The sequence below is a fragment of the Phaethon aethereus genome, assembly GCF_964289735.1.
Source record: "Phaethon aethereus genome assembly, chromosome: 5".
NCBI lineage: Eukaryota > Metazoa > Chordata > Aves > Phaethontiformes > Phaethontidae > Phaethon > Phaethon aethereus.
Window position 1 is genome coordinate 8,096,595 of NC_138579.1, and position 20,017 is coordinate 8,116,611.

General features: G+C 45.2%; 1 protein-coding gene across 1 annotated transcript in view; it reads left to right on the forward strand.

Moving 5' to 3' along the window:
• PRKCH (protein kinase C eta) overlaps positions 1–20,017 on the forward strand; it is a gene marked incomplete at its 3' end in the record, with an annotated part of 125,649 nt that overhangs the window by 65,701 nt on the left and 39,931 nt on the right. Inside the window, exon 10 of the mRNA XM_082000667.1 lies at positions 11,175–11,329. Within this exon, the coding sequence (XP_081856793.1) occupies positions 11,175–11,329 (155 nt within the window). The remainder of the gene's footprint in view (positions 1–11,174; positions 11,330–20,017) is intronic.

Genomic DNA, 20,017 nt, shown 5'->3' on the forward strand with positions numbered 1-20,017 from the left:
GTAGTCTCACTGCACATGAATTAAATTAATGCACTGGGCTGCTTCAGGAGCTGTGGGGAAGTCATTATCCCCTCTGCTTGGCATTGGTGAGGCTGCAGCTAGAATAAGGGTGTCCAGTTATGCTCTCTCCCCTGCCCAGTTCAAGAAGAAATTGTGGAAACTGGAAAGGAAGGACCTTGGAAGTGCCTGAAATGCTGCAGCAGTTTGAGGACAGAGCGCTCAAAGGGTTTGAGGGTTTGGCTGGGTCTAGAGCCATTTGAATTCAGATTCTTTGTATAATGTTCCACCCAAACCAGCAAACTCTTCTCCTGACTTAACGCAGCCTAGGGCTGACTTAAACAGCCCCTGGCATGTCTGTGCTGCACAGTGCAATGGCATGTCGTGCCAGTAATCTAGCGTTAGCTCAGTTGGCACAAGTACCAGGAACAGCAGTGCATTGCCTGAGTTCATCTATGTTGCTGCTACTTTTGCTCACCTGTTTTTGATCTAGCTGAGGTTTTTCCTGTGCTTACATTAGCTGCTGATGGTTTTCAAGAAAAGTTTTCTTATCGCTTGTGCTGCCTCTGTGCTCAGTGTGGTCCTAATTTAGTCTCAAGCTGCAGCACAAGTGATATCCGCCTGCTTTATTTGCCCAGGGTGGGCTGAGGCTGCCAGACCTCCAAACAGCCTCCTCCTTGCTCTGCCACAGAGAAATGCTGCAGCCACTAGGTGGTAGGAGCTGCAAGGGTTGTCTCTGCCTGGTATGGGTCACAGTTTTCAGAGCCTGAAGAGGAAGTATTAGCAGCACAGCAGGCTGCAGAGGCTGGACATGGCCCTGTGTGTGTCCAGCGCTGGGCTGGGCAATTTCAGACTTGCACCTCCAGATTCGTTTCGTGTGAAAGGCAAGGAAGCAATCCTGCTGCTTCCTTGCAGGGGGGCAGTTTAAGTCCTGCTCCAGCTGCATCTGTGCGAGGTCTTCCTTGCTCACCACATCTCTATTTTTCTAAATTTTTTTTTTTTTTTAATTGAAAGCCTTGCTTTGGGAACTTCCTGAGCCATTTATCTCTGCTTTTTCCAGGGCCTTAGAATCATCCTTTAGTGTCAGAGAGGATTATGCTCCTGCTGCAGTAATTTGTGAACTGCTGACAGGTGCTGGGGCTGACCTGTGGATAATCGTGGATCTTGTGTTAGGGGTCACAAGCACCAAAAAATGCTTGTTTCCGTTTACCTGACACTGGTGTCATCCAACACTTCAACAATACTGTCCCTAGAATGGGTGAAAGAGGCTATATATATAAATAGCTAAGTCAGTAATTTAATCCTGGGGAATGTGGATCCTGGAATGTTTTAATTAAAATGAGTTTGCAGTAAGTAGGCCCTGTCTTCTTTGGGGTTTAGGAACCATCCTTCCTGCACAGGTGGTTTGCTTTTAAATCCTTTTGTCTCCACTCATATGCATGAGAATGAAAAGGGCTGGGGGAGATCAGCTTCCCATGCAAATACTCTCAAATAGCTTCTGGGTTTTATGTTTATTGCCCTTACCCTTTTTCTCATGACCGCAGGGTGCTTGCAGGGGACCATCCCCCAGGCAATGCTGTTTCCCAGCACTGTCCCTGCTAGCCCGATCGTTGTATGGATTTTCTCTCCGTGTGGCTCTGCTGACAGTTGCTGAGGCACTGAGCGTGCCCCTGTCATTCCAAAAATAGTGAGACACAAGAACTTGGCAGAAGGATGTGATTTTCTGTAACGAGCGTCCTTCCAAGATAATAGCAGGGTTGTTGTTGAAGCTGGTAGGGACTGGCCCAGGGACTCCAGGGCAGCTGATCATCGAACTGATCCTATTTTATGAGGGCAGCCTGCTGTCCGGCACGCAACTTTCCACCCCTTTTATAAGCTGTGGGCTGATGTCATGCTCTTGACATGGAAGAGGAAGGTTTCTCCACATCTCTGCTGGCTCCTGGGGCGCTGAAACAGTTCTCCCAGGGTCTGTGTGGGCATCATGTCATGGATAACCCAGGTGTTTAGAGAGATGAGCCTGTATTTCACCTCCTAGAAGCGTTAGAGCTAGCCTGGAGCCTTTGATGGGGCCGTAATTTTCAAGGGAGGGCCTACCAGCCACCAGCAAAAGTGGTGGGACTGAGCAATGGCAGCTGGCTGGCTGCTTACCTACCTTTTGGTCCCTGGATGCCACAGGACAGGTCTAGGTGCCCTTGTATGTCCTTGGAGTCCCTTGGTCACAATCCCTCCAGGGGCTCTCCAGCATCAGCCTGGTTGTCCGCCAGCCACTACACTGTCACCAAGTAGGTAGAGCACAGGGCAGCCCTAGGGCAGAGCCTGGCATGGTGGAGTTGAGGAAGGCTAGAAAGGCAGCGGCAGCCTTCCCAGGGCTCTGGTTAGATGAACAAGCATCCCGACACAGGCCTTGGTGGGTGCTGGTGGGTGGTAAGGAAGCGGTGAGGCCTCTTTGATGTTCTCTTTGAAAGGCGTGAAGAGGGAGCCCTTTGGGAGCACAGAGGACAGCTTTGATCATCTCCCAGGCTTCCCTCTCCAGCATGTCGGGGAGGCACAACTCGATATGTGGATACACCCGACAGCCGAGCGTGCTTTTCTGCAAGCGCTGGGAGTTCTTCCCCTGCTCTTGAGCACTGAGACTGCTGCTAGCCCCAAGTCACTGTGCTGGAAGACCAGCGCATGCTTCAGTTTTGTTGCTGCCAGCCAAAAACCAAGTGAAAATGGTGACGGGGAAATCCTGTTCATAGGCCTGGCATTTTCCAAAAGGCTTGGTACAGCCTCGCATGCCTTGTGGCTGTAAACACAGGCAAGAAAGGGAGGTATCCCACGGAGGGCTTGCTGCAGAGTCCTTCTGAAGTCAGACTTGAAGGAGCTGGAGTTGTGCTTTACGTAGGGCCCTGGGGCAGCAAGTTAGGGTTTTGGGGGGGGCTGTTGGACAGGGACGTACAGGGGAATTTCCTCTCTCCACCTTTGCTCTCCGGTGTGGCTTCTGTGGGCGTGTGCGCTGCGGCACCCTCATTGTTGGCTTTGCAACCATGGGAGAGGCAGTTGGTTTTCGCCTTTCTCTGGCTCCTGTCCCTGTCTAGCACTGAATAAAGGCGGGCTGATCAAAACTGTGTCTTTCTGTGGTTTTATAGTGTTCAGGTCCACCAAAAACCGATGACATCTTTGCTGGCATGCTGGCCCAAGCTGCCAGTAAACCAGACGTGTGAGGCCTCCATAGCCTGGTCTGCAAGGCTCATCTTTCTTTGATGTGCACAGTAACACCTTGCGGTGGTCTGTTTGTTGCCAGAGCAAATGAGGTTGAGGATTTTTTTATAGGCAGGGTGGTTTTGCTTGCAGAAGATGAAACAAGATCAGACTGACATTTCTGATTTTATCTGAGGACTTTGCTGCATGTCCACACTTAGGCTGCACATTGAGGTGATATGAGCTAAGTGAAAACAGGAACTGAAGGGTTGGCTGCCATCATCATCTTGTAGCTCCTGAGTGTAACTTTCCCACCCCTGGTTGTTGAGGGACTTTGGATACTTGCATTTTTATGAAGCTGAGAAGATGCCAGTCTCCATCTGCAGTGCCTTATGGGAGAGATTGTAACTTAAACAAATTATCAAGCTTAGTGCAAGGGTGGCTGAAGGAGATGCTGTTGCCCATGGTTAGCCACAGTATGTGAAACTAATATTTTTTCTTCAAACTTAAAATCAAGGAAGTTGCAGCATAAAAAGGGGTTGAAGTGGGACCAAGTCATGAGCAGTGTGAGCAAGCAGGTGCCAGACAGTATTGAGGAGGAGAGAGGGGAAAAAAAAAAGTCAATCAAAGCTTAGAGATGAGGTAACTAGCTGAGGTGTGACCCAGCAGTGCTTTAGGTTGCAGTCTTTTTGAATCCGTATTGCTTTCCAGGTGATGTTTAAGCTGGGAGAATGGATCCACAAAGGTCTCATAGCAAGCTACTTCCAAGTGGCTTTTGGGTGTTTTGGCACTCTTAATTTTCCTGAAGACCTTTGACCAAGCTTGTATCTTGATCTCTAGCCTTCCCCAGCACAGTCTGAGGCCAGCAGATACTGCAGAATTCAGTATTTTTAAAAATGGGCCAGAGCTGTCTCAGATTGGTCACTCCAAACTGGAAACAGGAATTCCAGTAGCTTTTTTCTGAACTGAGGGCTGTAAAACAGCTACACTTGTCTGCAACACCAGCTGAGGGGTGCAAATGTCCTATAAATCTTTGATTAACAGGTGATGTCTATAGCTTGGTACGTTCTAGTTCCTCATTCCTCAGTTTATTCCTCTTGAAGTTCAGCCAGCCCTTTGTTTTTTGATCTTTTGGGTGGGAAGGAGTGTTTGTGTAACTTTCAATGCCATTTTAAAAGGTCTGAAGGGAGAGTTGTAATTTTATTTCTTCTTTCAATTTGTTTTGTATTTTTTGGATCTGTTGTTTTAATGGTGGCCAAGCTGGCTTTTTTTTTAAATTGGGATTACCAGGCTTTTTTTTTTTTGCATGTGATTTAATTGGTTGATGTAGTACCTGAGATTTTGGGGTTTTTTCCTAGTTGGGGTTTTTGTTTTGTTTCTAATGGAACTGATACAAATGAAAAAGAGTGATAAAAATCATTCTTTTGCATATATGTTGAGTAAAAGTTTCTGGTCATAAAATGAGCTAATCGTGTAATCCTGCTGTGAATTAGACCATCTTGAGGGGAAGGGTGGGGAGGAGGAGGAAAGGATGCGAGTATGGTTCACTCACATATCCCAAAGAATGCATTGTTCCTGAGAAATTATTGAAATTGTGTGTTGTGCAAATTGTCCAGCCTGTGAGCTTGAAATATCAACCACACAGTTAAGAAAACAGGGGCAGAAATTTGGAGAGTGTAGTTAGATTTGTGATTTTTTTTGTTTCTTTTTTTTTTTTTTTTTTCCGGGGCAGGTGGGAACCCACAACTCCCATCAGCTCGCCCCTTGGGTTGTGGTTGTCATCGTTCAGCTCTTCTGGAATGAGCTCAGCATTAATACTGTGCTGTGCACACATGCGCGCAGGAGGCAGCCTTTACCCCGAGGGACCCCGCAGGGTTTATTTATGCAAATGGCAAGAGCCAATTTGCTATTCTCTAGGTACTGTTTGTGCTGCCGCTGTGTAGGAAAGCTTGTGTTGTGCCCACTATCAGCAGTGTCAGCGGAGCGCGGTTGTAAGTGATAACTGGTGATAACTGCCCCGTTCCGGTAGATGTGACAGTGACGCCAGCGGCTCTTTGTTAAAAGGACTAAAAATGAGCCCGGTGTGGGGAAGTGACCCGCACTTCTCAGAAGCGTGCTCACCAGCTGCCCAGCCTTGAGGAGACACTGCATGCACCTTATCCCCTTTCTGAGTTTGCTTAATTTTCACTGCACCTCCTTCTGGCTAAAAAAAACCAACCCAAAACCAGCAGACGAAACCTTCCCTTTCTCAGCCTTTCGGATGCGGCACACAGTGATCTCCCCCATCGCGGTAGCCCAGGGCTGTGTGTGCCCTCTGTGGCACGCTCCCTTGCCATGGCTTGATTTCTCCTAGGCAGAAGTGGTTCCTGAGGCTGGTGTGTACTGCAGTCACTGAAGCAGAGAGGTAAAATGGCTAACAGAGCACCAAATGTCAGCTAGCAGATGGCTGTAGAACCTGCTGCCTTTCTGCCGCCGCCTTGTTCGTCTGGGAGTCTTGGGCTGTGGCAGCGAGTGGAGCGGCGGCAGGTGCCATGGCAGTCATTGCTGCGGCCATGTTTAAAGAAGCATCGCTAATGTGTGCAAATAATTCTGGTTGAGCAAGCACAGTGCAGAGTGTTTCTTCTCTGCTTAATGTAGTTATTCTGATTTGCAATCAAAGGACCAAATCTTCACCTAGTGTAAGTCATTGTCTTGCTCCATTGCTGTCAGGTGAGTGCAGCTTTGACACTGTCCAGAAATTTGGGGATGAGCTCATTGCGTCTGCTTCAGCTCTTCTGCACACGTGTGTATGTGTGTGTGCAAAGGTTGTTTTGGCAATTCTCTCTTGGTGAGCCTGTTCTGATGACACCTGTGACCTTCTCTGGTTTTGAAACACTGCCACGTATAACCCCTCTGAAGAGCCTGCCCTCCTGTAAACCTCTTGGCTGGGAGCAGCAGGCAGCTTGTGAGGATGCGGCACTGACTTATGAAAGGGCCGAGTATGGAGGGGAGGCATTTCGGTGCAGAGCAGCACCTGAGCGTGATTCATGGTTGTGTTACTCCTCTGAAGATAAAAATTGAGAAAAAAAAAAGTTTACTATTCCTCCTCTGGGCCCTGTGCTTTGGCGTGTCTTGACCCAGATACGGATGGCCACTCACACTGCTCGGGGAGTTGGACATGTGGCTTTCTGAAGCCCGGTACTGAGACAGCACGGTTTATTTGCGTGCTCCCAGCAAGACCTGAGGCAGATTGCTTTGTGTGAGGGTTGTGGACCACGAAGGGAGAAAGGAACATTGGGAGTGCTGAGGGAGCCTGCCAGCTCTTATAATTATCTTGTAATAATTTGCTTGCAAGCTCCCTAAGCCCTGCCACCCTTTTTGGAAACAATAAACTTTTGCTGGGAAGCAGTGACACAGCTGTCTCTGTATGGACATAATTTTGAAAGCCTGCCTTCTGCTCTGCAAAGCATAAACTGCCAAAACAGTGAAAAATGACTATTTTCTTGGGGAAACCCTTTGGCTTCAGTGAACTCAGATTGAGCCCAAAGCTGATTTTCTAAGGAGTTATGTGCATGAATTATTTCCAAAAAGATGAAATGCAAACTTAGTGGAATTCCTAAGCTAGGCTGATTTTTTTTTTTTAAATTTTTTTAGGGGGAGAAAAATTTGACCATTGCTCTAAATGGCATTTAACCAGGTCTCCATATCCTCCAGATGCTGCCTTATACGGCAGCTGTGAGCTAAAGAAGGGGGCTTGGCTGAAATTACTGCTGGGATGTGTCCTTGGTGGAGCAGCTCTGCCCCTTGTCCTGCAGAGGATTTGGTGCGGGCAGAAGCAGCCCTTGGGAGAGCTCTGCTGCAACGGGGATGTGCAGAGCTTGTCCAAGCCTATTCCTGGTGGCTCTGGAGGCTGGAGAGGCACTGCTGCTGTTTTCCAGTGGGTGTCCCAAATGTCCACCGATTACTCTCTTGAGAGAAGTCCCCTCTGGCCTCCACATGGCCCTTGGCACAGCAGCTCTTGAAGGGCAGCAGACAGAGCAGGCAGCTTTGCTATTCTCTTCTTCCATGTCTGCATGTAGGAAACGCTTGTCTTTCCCCATCTCCTCCCTGTATGCTGCCCGAACCAGGGCAGTGGTGCTGCCCTGTCCGACTTACTTAGTGTGAAAGCCTGCAATTGGAGGTGAGCCTCTCACCCTAGCTGTCTTCAGAGGTCTTTGGTCTTGTATGGGTTGTACATGGATGTCAGCTCTGACTGTTAACTGGAAGGGGCTAGAAGTTAGTCATCACACTGGTCTTTTTTGGGCATGGGGAGGGAAAGGATGCTCTTTTAATAAAATCTGGATTTTTTTTTTCTTTTCCTGTGATGATGAAGAGGAAAGGTATGAGGGTTCAAAACAGCTTTCTAGTAGAGCTGGTGAGGACAAAGGGCTAAAGTGATGTTTGAGTTGGATTTCAGTGAATGCTTGTGTTTGCAAGGGGCAGTAACCAGTATGTGGATTGTCCCACCCAGTGGCTTTTGCAATTAGGGACTTTCTTGAAGCCTCACCAACACCCCACTAAGACAACAAACAAATAAAGTGGGTATATGTAATTGCTGTCAAACATTGTCCTTAGGACATAGTATGTGATTCCAGCAGCCCTTGTCCTACTAATAGGCGAACAAATACAGATGGCAAAATGAAGTTTAAACAAATAAAAAAACCCAAACAGCTCTCTTGCACTGAAGTTGGCAAGGCTAATCTCTAGATGTAGTCTGACCTTGAAATCAGCCCACTTGATCCCATGGACTTTATTTGTTTCCTCTGAGTGTTTCTTTAATTTACAGTAACAATTGCTCTGTGGCTTTATTCATCTCTATCCCAGTCCAGAAATGGTGCAACGTGATTTCCTCATGCGGCTGCTGCTGCTGCGAAGGCTTTCGCATCACCGTTTCCTGTTGACTCAAATGTTCTTTCTTACTTTTGCCAACGTCAAACAGAGATAGCAGATCAGGGAAGACTTCTGAGCAATGCAAAATAGAAAAATACAAATGTGAGGATTTCAGCAATAAGCCCTGTCAAAAAACACTTCAGCTTTCAACTCTTCCTAATTCCTGCTGGTAGTCCACAAAAAAGGAGGTACATAGGTCAAATTTGCAAGTATCTAAACTATCTGCTGTTTTAAGATTTCCTTTTCCTGGTCCCTTTTTAAGCTGTTCATTCACTCTTACTCTGCCTACTGCAAATTGCCTTTTGTCATAAAATACCACTGTTTATTTTACTTCTCAATGATTCCTGGGAGACTGGTTGGTCTTTGCAGTTTGGCAAGCTGGTGGCCTTGCTTAAGACTAAAAATGGAAGACCTTGTTTGGCTCTTAGATCCTGGTTCACAAAGGGTGGTCATTAGTGCTAATCTTTCTAATACTTGTTGCCAGGCATGTAGCAGGCCAATGCACAAATGCTGTATTATAAAGAAGCTGTAATACCCATCTTTCTCTTTTCTTCAGCAACCCCACGGGATTTCTAAGTGTTAGAAAACTGGACAGACAGTTAGCTGGACTGCTTTTAAAAAAATAAAATAAAATAAAAAAAATTGGGTAGTCCAAAGTTCTGTTAGGCCTAAATGGGAGCACTTCAGTAATTAAACAATCCGTATTTATGCTTGACCTGTGAAATGAGACCATGGGTGGCCGTGAGGCAGGTATTAACACTTGTGAGCACCATGTAACACATGGCAATACTTGCTAAGGTTTGCAGTTAGTCTGAAGCAAGAGCTGTTTGTAACAAAAAGCTGCTAATTCCATGTCAACAGTGATGTGGATTTTAAAACTGGCTGTTTCGGTGCTCACCTGAACATTTGAGAAAGATGTAGTATTTTCATTTAAGCATCATAGTACAGACAAGTACATCCAGAAGTCTGAGATGGGCCATGGGGTTTTTTGCCCGCACTGGAGAAGCAGGACATGCATGTTTTAAGATAGGAAGAGTTAAACTTTGTTTCCCTGAAGCTCATCTTTAAGGAAAGAATAGAAAATACATGCATGTTCACCTAACTGTATGCATGTTTATACAAGTGTATATATTGCTTACATAAATACACACACATCCCTTGTCAGGTTACTGGTAAATTAAATTACTTCCTGTTGGAGATCTGGCAAGAGGTATTTCTTTTTTAAGTACAAGCTTGAAGAGATGCCTGGACAAGCTGGGCTAGATAAGCACGTGTCATGTGGAGAGATCAGTGAGGAAGGAGGCGGGAAAGAATAGCAAGGAGATGTAAAAGCTGGCCAGACTGGCAAGGCAGAGAAGGTAACTGCACTGCAGCTGGAGGAAGGGTTGCTGAACAGGTAGGCACAGCATAGCCAGACTCAGTTTAACCAACTGCAACGAAGATGTGGCATTAGAGATCTGATGTGGGCTGAAGAGACAAGGTTTGCATGGTTTGTGCTGCTCTGGCTTAGACTGCTGCCACAGATGAGCCAGCTTGAGTGTCTTTTCAGCAGCCCTATAATAAAGGCAGAGTGAAACAATGAAGTATTGTTGTTTATATGGACTGGAGACAGCACTTAACACAGAGCTGTGGTGCTACACACAGTAGTAGTGTGAGATTGCTGGGAACACATCTATCTTAGTGTCAGGAAGGAGCCCGGAAGGAGCCCAGAAGGAGCTGTTGAGCAGAGCCCAGGATGGTGATGAGAAGCAAGCTGTCCTCATCTGTCACGAGCTGTTTGCTTTCCTGCTCGTGTCCAGAGAGGAATTAAAGGATTCCTGGTTGCTTTTCTTCTGCTGTATGCATCTCAAAATGTTAATACCAGTAGTCATTTCAAGCTGGCTGGCTGCCAGAAAGTGGAGCATAATAATGCTTATCCTCTTAAACTTAGAGAGGGTTTAAAACTAGCTTGTAGATGATTAACATCATAACCTGGGAAGGGGCTTGTGGGGAAAGAAGGGCAAATATTACCATTACAAGGCTGACTGATCTCAACTGAATTGTATGCCTCTTTTTTCCAGCCCGCTTGTTCCTGATACTGAGTAAAACTGAAACAATCAATACTGAATGCCCTGAAACAATTACTAAGGGAAATTTTTGAACCAGACTGCAACAATTCTAGAGTTTAGTTTTGTGACAGATCACTGTGTCCTTCCTCTCACAATTAAGCGAGCACCCCTTTTGGGTGCACAAAACCCATAACCAGACTGTTGAGCATGCAGCTTAAACAACTGCCTCCCTATCTCCAGACTTTTGCAAAAGCCAGAACAAAGCCAAGAAAAAACCTCAGAGACCAGCAGCTGTGGTTAATGAGGTGAATTTTATCAAACAGGTTGCTTTTCTGCCCAGCAGAAACTTTGCTTTATACTTTGTCCATATTAGTTCCTTCATTACCCAGAGGTCTCTGCAGGTTTATCAGAGGAAAGCAGAGATCTGAGGGCCCAAAAAAGCAGCTGCCCTGCAAGTGTATGGCGGGAAATCCCATTCTGGAAAACAACGTATATTCCCCAGAAATAAGTGTTGGGATACCCTCGAGACGTCGTCATGTGCTGTCGTGGCAAAGCTGCAGTCTGTGAGCAGTGTGGTTATGCACTTTATATTATGGGGCGTCTTTCCCCAGAGATCTGAAGTGTTTATTAGGGAGCAAGTGACTTTTTACAGATTTCTCTTGTGCCCGCTCAGCTCAGAGAGTGCTGTTGAAAGGGTATCATCCTCTGCAGATTCGGGCTAAGGACAGTTCGGGAAACCCAATGGGAGCTGGTTAGTGATGAGCACACACCTACTGATACACCCAATCCACATGTGAACTGGAATTCATTTCATGACTGGGGGCAAAATCTTTGGGAGGCACACGGAGCAGCTAACAGATCTTCCTGGTATTGACTTAATCTTTCCTGGAAAAAATCAAGATTTCCACCTTCCCTGCAATGTCTCATGGGTACTTAATCTGTTTTGTTCAGGAGATGATAGTTTTACTTAGAATTTTCTAAGCCTGACAGAGGATATGATTAATGCTGTTCATATCTGTTGTGTTTGCGTGTGTGAAGGATCGCCTGTTCTTTGTGATGGAGTTCGTAAATGGCGGGGACTTGATGTTCCATATTCAGAAGTCGCGTCGCTTCGATGAAGATCGGGCCCGGTTCTATGCTGCAGAAATTATTTCAGCCCTTATGTTTCTCCATGAAAGAGGCATCATTTATCGGTGAGCTCTGCATTCATTCATTCTCTTTGTCTGAACCCCATGGCTGAGATGATAGCTTGGGTTTTCTACTTGAATAACTGTCACTTGCTGCCCCCCAGGAACAAGTTATCAGCTGGGATAACAGTACCTCCACTTTCCCCCTGCACATTGTCCAAGGTGGTCCAGCTTCCAGGATGGAGTGAAATTTCTGGCTGTGGTATTGACTATAGGGAGGGTCTTCCTATGACGTGTGTGCAAGCACGGAGAAAACCAGGTTTTCCTTCTGAGGCACAGGGGCTAGATTTTGCATTGGTATCAATTCACGTAGCTGGTTTATATCAGCCCCAGAACTGCCCCTTGTCCACATCTCAGGTGCCTGCGTGGCTGCTGGGTTAGCTGCTGACCAACAGAAGCCTCTGCCGTGCTGCTCTGGGCCTGTCCTGCTGCCACAGAGCTCCTGTCAAACTGATGACAAAGGGGCAGGCATTAAGCAAAACCTTGCTAGATTTTCTGGGAGGTAAAAGCAAGGAGCTGTTTCTTGTGCTACTCTGTGCCTTGTTACTTAAAGGCTAATATGTGCTGGTTACACCCAAGACTCTTTGTTTCCCTGCATTAGCTACGGGCCTGTGTTTAAACACTATCTATTCAACATACCTATCCAGTGCCACTCAGCTCAGCCACTGAAAGTCTTTTCATTCCTGCCATGATCCTACAGCATGAGTTTTTCCTTCCTGTCCATGTCAGGCATCTTTGTGTTTGCAACAGGATCGAGCATCGTTGCCTCCCTGCATCAGCCTCCGCTCCCAGGTGTCAAGGCTGTTCTTGGGAAGCTATTTCCCATATGCAGCGCTCTCTTTATTTGTCATTATTCTGTGCTCAGGGGGGCAGTTTGGTTATGTTTTTTCCCTTCTGTACTGCCAAAGTGCTCCATTGCTGGCTCAAGCATCAAGGCATAGACCAGCTAGCCTTGATCAAACAGCCGGTCTATTTTGCAGAGGCCTCCCTGGCCAAGATGACCATTTGACCAGCATCCTCCCATATACACCAGGGGCACCTCTTCTGGAGTGGCACAGGTCAGCTAGAGCAGGGAGATGTCAGCACCGAGACAGTCTGGTTTTACAGAAACGTTTCTTTCTGACATGCTTTGCAGAACACCTCTGGCATCCTCTTGCCCAGAGCACTGGAAAGAAGGAACAGTCAGTTGTTTTCTTTGGAATATTGTTGCCTGGGTTGCAGCAGCAAAGCATGCGTATTTGGGTATGGTCTGCTGTAACCCTGCTCAGTCCCACTTGTGGCATGCCAGCACTGCAGAGAATAATGTCAAGTCTCTTTTTTTGCTGCTTGGTTACAGTTGTACAGCTGGGACTCACAGCTGGGTCTGGGATGGGACCAGTTCCAATCCCAGTCAGACTCCCTTAGTACCATTTCACACTGCGGGTTGGGCCAAATGCCGTTTGGTGTGGGGCTTTGAATAGTTTAACCCAGGCGATGCAGTCCTGTGTTTAGTAGTGTATCTTCCAGTATCAGATAAACCCAGGTTTGAGCACACTAAAATCAGAACAGCTGAGGGCTAAAGTGACCAAGGGTCTGGAGGCTATGCCGGGAAAACTTTCCTACCTGATAGGGAGATGGTAGGATAAATCCAGTAGAAGTAACTTCTCTCTCTCTTCCTAGCTTGAGCTTCAGTAAGAAAGAGATGGTCAAGTGAGGACAGAGAATATTAAATTATTTTTAAGTATGAACTCATATGATATATGTGGCACAGTGAAATAGAGGAGTGTCATTTTAATATTCTCCATGTCCTGAGAGTATGAAAATTACTAGTGATATATACCACATGTATTGAGCTTCTAAAGCACTGTGATTGTCTGCATAGAATAGCAAATCTACTTACTCTACAACTGGATTTCAGTCTAATTCTTCCCTTGTGAATAATGCCAGCCACTGAGGAGAGACCCTGCCAGATAATTACGCAAATGACGTTATCCTTAAAATAGTGACATCCAGTAGTTATTGTCAATCATTCAGCAGCAAAACTGTGTCTATGCATAATGTAATGCCACTGTGCTTACAGCTTGTCCTGTCCCCCCGTCCCCAGCCTGCTGCCTGTCACAGGGCAGGAGTAATCGATCCCTCTGGGTTTTGGCACTTTTCAAGTGCTGCCGTAATTCATGATAGAAACTGGAGGAGTAATTGAAAAGCTCCTTGAACAACTGCACGGGCTTTGATCTTGTTGAGAAACTGCTTGAGCTGTGGAGTTAGGTAGCTTCAGCTGCACGGGGCAGACTTGCAGGGGGGTGACTTGTTTTTTTAAAATTACTCGGGCTGACTCTATTTGGAAGATGTAAGAGGAGAGAGCTCCTGGCTTGCAGCTGTACTGAGCTGAGGTTGCTTCTCTTGGGTCATGAGCACTGGGCTCCAGGAGAGAGTCTGCAGGATGGAAGGAGATACTTAGAAGGGAATCACTGCTCTTACTTGTGTAAGAGAGCTTGGAGATTTTATGATCCGAATGTGAGTGCTTGCTTAGGATGCTGGGAACAGAGGGAAGGGACACCAGGAAAAGACTGACCAGAAGGTGTTTTGCCACAAGCTGTTCAATGTGTCTCTTCTTTCTGGATTCCCAGGGTCAATGGAGTAAGAGAGTTACTGGTCTAGAAGACCTTGGGTCATATGTTTTTCTTCTGGGCTAAACTTAACCATAATAATACTGTATTTTTCTGTGCCCCCTTCAAGATCAAGCAGTTCAGGAGAGAGTCTGCATTTACCAACACAATGACCATTCTCCTAGTAAGTCAAGTTGCTTTTGCCACAAGTTCTGCCAAAAGCTGGGTCTTCTCTCCTTTGAAATGCCAGGGAGGCTTGAAAGGCAGCACTGAAAGTTCATCGAGAAGTAGCTGAAGTGTGTCCCTTTGGCCTGAGGTGGAAATGCTGGTAACAGCTAAAATCAGGTATTTGTTGATTCCTTTTCCAGCCACACATACACAATTTGAAATAGCCATAGTACAGTATTTCTGCAGTTGCTACTGTGAGTCCATGGGTTCCTGAGGCAGATGGTGTATTTTGGTTTTATGTGACTTTTTAACATCAAAACCAGGGTTACGACTGGACTGGTGCTCTTGTATGATGTACGGTTTTCATGATGCAACTGAAATTTTCAGTAAGTTTTCTTATCACTTCGAGGAAAGTCTGCTTTCTGTTACTAAGCCCTGCCCAGAATAGAAGTCACATAAACATACATGTGTGTATTTTTTTTTTATTTTTAAAGACAGGTTTTAGTTTCACAAATAGTTTTTCTTATTTTTCATTTACAACACTGCAAAGGAGAGATGGTTTTCTGGCCTTATCGAGGAAACATCTCTCTCTTGCCCTAAGCTGAGGTTTATCTGTCAACTCAGCAGTGCCTATTTATAGTTGCTTCCTGAAAAAAATTTCGACAAGTACAGTGTGGTTCCTTATCCCATTGTACAGGGCATAGGACTAGAATGAATCCAGCCATGAAAGCAAGCTTTTCAACATGTCAACTCATAGTATATTATGCACCCCACAGAGGAGTAGGACAAGGACATATTTGGGATCAGCTCCTGCTCTATGTTGCCAGGAAAAGGTTAGGTGATAATCAAAGCCATTGTAGATAAAAATCTTTGCTCACAGGGCAGTATTCTTGCGCTGCTGCTTTCTTTAAGCTTACTTCTAAAGGAAAATAGTATGCTGGGTCCTGTTGCAGGTAGGTAGGTTGGCTTGTGATTTTTATCTGAAGGCTTGTATGTGCTATTTTTCTTGAGGCAGCTCTTCCCGACTTTCACTTTCCAGTTCAGCAGTTCCCAGGGTAGGGAAAGCATATTTTGGCTTCTCTGCATGCCGGAAACAAAACAAATCAGCATGCACATCTGAGCATGGAATTAGACTGCATGGTGGCTTACTCAATGCAAGTAAGCTAGTCCACTTGTAGTCTTCTAAAACCCAATGAGATAGTAAATTATTATAAGGGTTTATTTTAAAAGCAGGACTTTTCCTTCCATGTAGCATTACTGTAAGAATAGCTGGTCTACCCTGCTGCCCTCAAATTCAAACCTTTCCATAGACTGATGTACAGCTTTGCTAGTGGATGGGTCTACTTGCCAAGGTCACCTACATGGTGTCCCTCAGTAGAGGCATCTACCTATGTAATTAGGGCAAATGCAAATGTTTTCTTGAACTCAGTTGGGGGGGGGGGATTGGCAGAGGAGGGGGTCTAGGGTTTTGCCCTGCAGACTTTTTATATTTCAGGAGGATAACAGCCTTTTTATAGGCAACATGGAACCATCAACCCAACCTAATGGCCTGGTCTTGATTTTTACTACAAACCTTCTTCCTCTCCCTCTGCAAATGTGTCTCACTGGTAACATGCATGGGCTGAGATGGTCACTTTTCAGAACACGTCTCTGCTACCTGCAGAGGTGATACAGCATGCAGTACATGGTGACATACCTCAACTAGCCATGGGTCAGCTATATCTGGAAGCAGAAACAGTGTCACCTTTGCACCCTGCACTTCAATGCTGATTTTGCCATCCCTGGATATGGAGTTGGATAGTAGAGAGAGATACATGACCCAGTTCACTGCTTGGCACAGCACAATGGCAGATGTATCATTAAGGGTCTAGATAGTGTAGCATGGAGGTAACATAACTGATTGAGAGCCAGACAAGCTGAAAGGGTGGGCTAGAGAGCTTGGGAGAAGGACTGGTTGTTGGCTGGCCAAAGAACCTTGTTTTTATCCTGAGGGCTTGTGCTAGTTAACTTATTCCACTGCCTTTGTGTCTGTATTGATATTTCTAATGCAACTGGCCCTTCTAGAGATGCTCAGCGTCCCACTTCTGAACATGGGATGGTGTGCACAGAGTCCCCATGCTCTGATGTGGCATCAGCCACTGAGGCAAAAGGCAGCAAACTATTAAGTAGGTCCCATAACTTGACTGTGTTTAATAGGATGCATGGTCCTTTTAGAAGGCAGAAGATAATTATGCAGTTATCCAGATGAGAACGTGGTCTTGCCTTGGGGCTGAACACTGTCTCTTGAGGAAAATATGGTAGGCTCATTAACAGCTTAACAGCAAGTGTTTACTTTTCTGTGTGTTATCTGAAAGCATCACCTTCATTTGTGTGGTGCTCTGTATGACAGGGAAAAGCTCCGTCTCCTCTGGTATCTGGAATGATTGCTGGATACTGGCCAGGTCTCTGAAATCATCACCTTTCCTTAGTGTAGGAGACCCCTCAGGTCTGCAGCTGTGTGTCTTGTCGCTGTTGGCTTTTACAGAGAATGAGTTGTTTGCAACAGGTTAATTCCCTGCCAATTCAAACAATAAGCCTGTGACACTTGGAGGAAGGTTTACATGAAACCTTTTAAAGAGACTGGTTTTGCTGGAGAGACTCGTATTAACTGAAACCACACTGAAGTTTCTTTCAGAAAAATCAATTAAAAATTACATGCTGAAAACAGAAGCTGAATGCCTTTCCTAATTTCATAGAGCCACTGTTAACAGAGCAACTCTTATTAGTGTGTGGTTTGCTTTTTCCATGGGTCAAGATATTGTAGACATGGGATTCCTCATGTTCTCTCTTTGTTTGTTTTTTTGTTTTGGGGTTTTTTTTTTTGGCAACTGGTGATTTTGTTTATTCTCATTTCATGCCCTTTTTCACATCTGGAGCCAGATCTTGTTTCCCCTGAAGTCAGGGGCCTTTCCCCAGGGAGGTAAATTAGCAGTCGAACTGGACCTGTGACTGATACCAGCAGTGCCCTGCAAGGCACACTGGCTGGCTGCAGGGGCTATCTAGGGATTATCACTGGTTTGCTTAGGTGCTATGCATAGCTTTGTCTTCTTAGCAAATAAAGATAAATCTTTTGTTTTAAAATGAGGTGGTTTTAAACTTTTCTTGCTTGTATGTGCTACAGTAGATGCATCTGTAGATAGGGTAGTCTTTGCTGTATTTGATGCCTCCCTCTTCTCCACTCTGGTTTGGCTATATGCGGGCAGAGGCATGTTGTTTGCATCTGAGAAAAAGGGGGGGAAGCAGCTCAGCCAGTGCCAAAATGGGGGTGAGTCTCTGCTCTGTGGGGCACCATGACCTCAGCTGTGGGATATGGTCCCTATTGCTTTGAGACCTCAATTCAGGAGAGGTCCTAGACTCAGCGCTTTCCTGGATGGGAGCCCTGAAGACAAGAGTAGGTACATGTAAGCAGGGCAAAATGAGGGATGTGCTATGTTATGAGAACAGTGGAAAGAATGATATATAAGCTAATTTTACGGTGAACAAGTGAAGCAAATCAGCTAAGTTGAAAATTGGCACAGAATACCAACAGCCCTGTCCCTACAACAACTGCTTAGAGCAGAAGAGAAATTTTCGTGCTGGAGACTCTGGAAGTGCTTCATTCAGCTTTAGAAAATATAAAGTCTTATCTGACAGTCAACAGCTCATGTAGACTGATTTGTGCTTCTAGACAGTGCATCTTCCACATTATTTTCCACTCAAATGTGGTTGTGGCATGCTTGCGAGCTGGACTCTTTTACAGCCTCTGGGCTGTAAAAAGTGTTTTTTCTCTGCACTTGATCAAATGGAAAGTGCAGAGAAAAAACCCCAGCCTCTCACGTTTCCATGTCATGTTTAATCAGTCACTGTGCAGGACAGTTTAGGTCTGATTTACAGTTATGCTTACGAAGAGCAGTCCTATTTTGAGATCCACATATCAGATCTCTGTGCCCCATTGACTCCACTGTATATAGTCTGTGAACTTTAATGCAACTTTCCACATGACTAAGGACTACTGAATAGCCTACAGAAGTTATTGGCTCTGCTAGTGTCTACTTTTGCTTTTTGGTTATTTAAAGGGATTGATTTGGAACCTGCAAACCCTGCACATAATACGTGTGTATAAATCATTAAAAACCAGAGCTTGAAGGGGCCTCAAGAGTTTGTCTAGTTCATCCACCTGCCCCAAGGCTGGATAGCCTTTACCTAAATGTAAGTCCCTTGTACTTTCACCCGTCTCCTTTGGTGTAGCTATTACGTTTGCATGTAATAACTTGTGTACTACACTCTTAACAGGCATGGACTCTCATTTACTGAACGTTTGAAATGAGAGCTTGGTGTTAGTTGGGAATTCCAGTACTGGTGCAATAACAATAAGCAATACTGCTCCTCTGTGGAGGGGTGACTAGAAATGACTTGTGTTCTGTCAGTCTTTTCATGACTAATACATCCTTATGGAGGCATTTCACAATTCAAAAGCATGCAGGTGCAATTTAAGAAATAGCTACGTATAATGATTACAGCCAAGTTCTTGAAGAAAGGAGCCCAGAATTAGACTCAATCTTATAGGTCTCAGGGCACCTGGGACTATTTAGGTTAGAACTTCTGAAATTAAGAAACAGTCTTTTCTACAAAAAGACCATTTTTCTGCCTTTTCTGCCCTCTTCATTCTCTTTTTAAAGATGTAAGGGTCATGAGAAGGAGAAAAAATACAAATTGAAATAAGTTTTAAGATGTTATGTGAAATTTATTTTTTTAAAACTGCCCCTAAATATTATTGCTACCTTTTTAGCCAGAACTGCTCGTCTGACTTTTAACGGGCGTTCAGGCCTATGATTTTAAGGACCCAATTTTGAAAACTTTTGCTCTGAGATGTCCAGAATTGTCCAGCATTAATACAATCATTTTGTTGATCTTTGTACCCAGTTTGAATCAAGGAAGCTTTCAATATTAGCGTCAGAGAATATGACCCCTGAGTTGGCATTAGGGAGGCTGATATATATAGCTCAGGAAAAGGTCTCTGTCAACCTTAATAAATGTTTTGTGCAATTTTTTAAAACAAGGATTACACCAACAAAATGCTGTTGCATCTTCTCCCTCTGATTTGCTGAGGTTGAAGATTTCTTGCACCATGACATGTTGCAGCGGGTGAAGCTGCTATATATGTAAGGGAGACAATGAGAAAATCAGTATTGTTGACATACTTGGCCTGCAGCAACTGCTGTAGCTATCCAGGGACAATTTGTCTTATTCTTTTAGCTGTAGCAAGATCAGTGCCTGATGCTTCCTTGGTCAATAATCCCAATGTTTAGAGTTTGTTCTTTATGCCAGTGAGCGTGTAGGTACTCTGGTTTTAGGCGAAGAGAGGAATTTTGTAAAGTCACCCAGCAACTTCTAGTATCAGCGGTGCAATTGTAACTCTTTGTCTTTAGATTCTAGTTCAGAGTCATCAGCTGCCTGTAATGAGACAGAAATAAACTAAAAATAAGGCAGTAGAAAATGTCAACTATTACATCGTAACACTGTAGAAATAGTTGTCTGGTTTACAATTCAAATTTTCTGTGGAAGAAAATTCCATTCTCTGCTGGCGGTACCCTGGGCAAGATGGCGGGAACGGCTTTGCTTCTGCCTTCTGCGCGCCAGTCGAGCTGGTGCTGGGGCTTGTAGTTAGCTGCCGGCGCAGGCCAGGATGCGGATGGCAAAGCCTATTCCCATGGAGCAAGGGGAAAGCATTACTCATCATTTGGCCCCTGAGTCATAACACCTTTGCTGTTAATAGGATCGAGATCCTCCCCTTTTATGAGGCTGTGCCTAAAGGCACAATTTAGTCTCAGAATTGTATTACCTGATTATTATTCCACTAAAGCAGGTGGCTGTATTCCAGCTGACAACAATGGAAACGGGAGCAAGCCTTCAAGTCTCA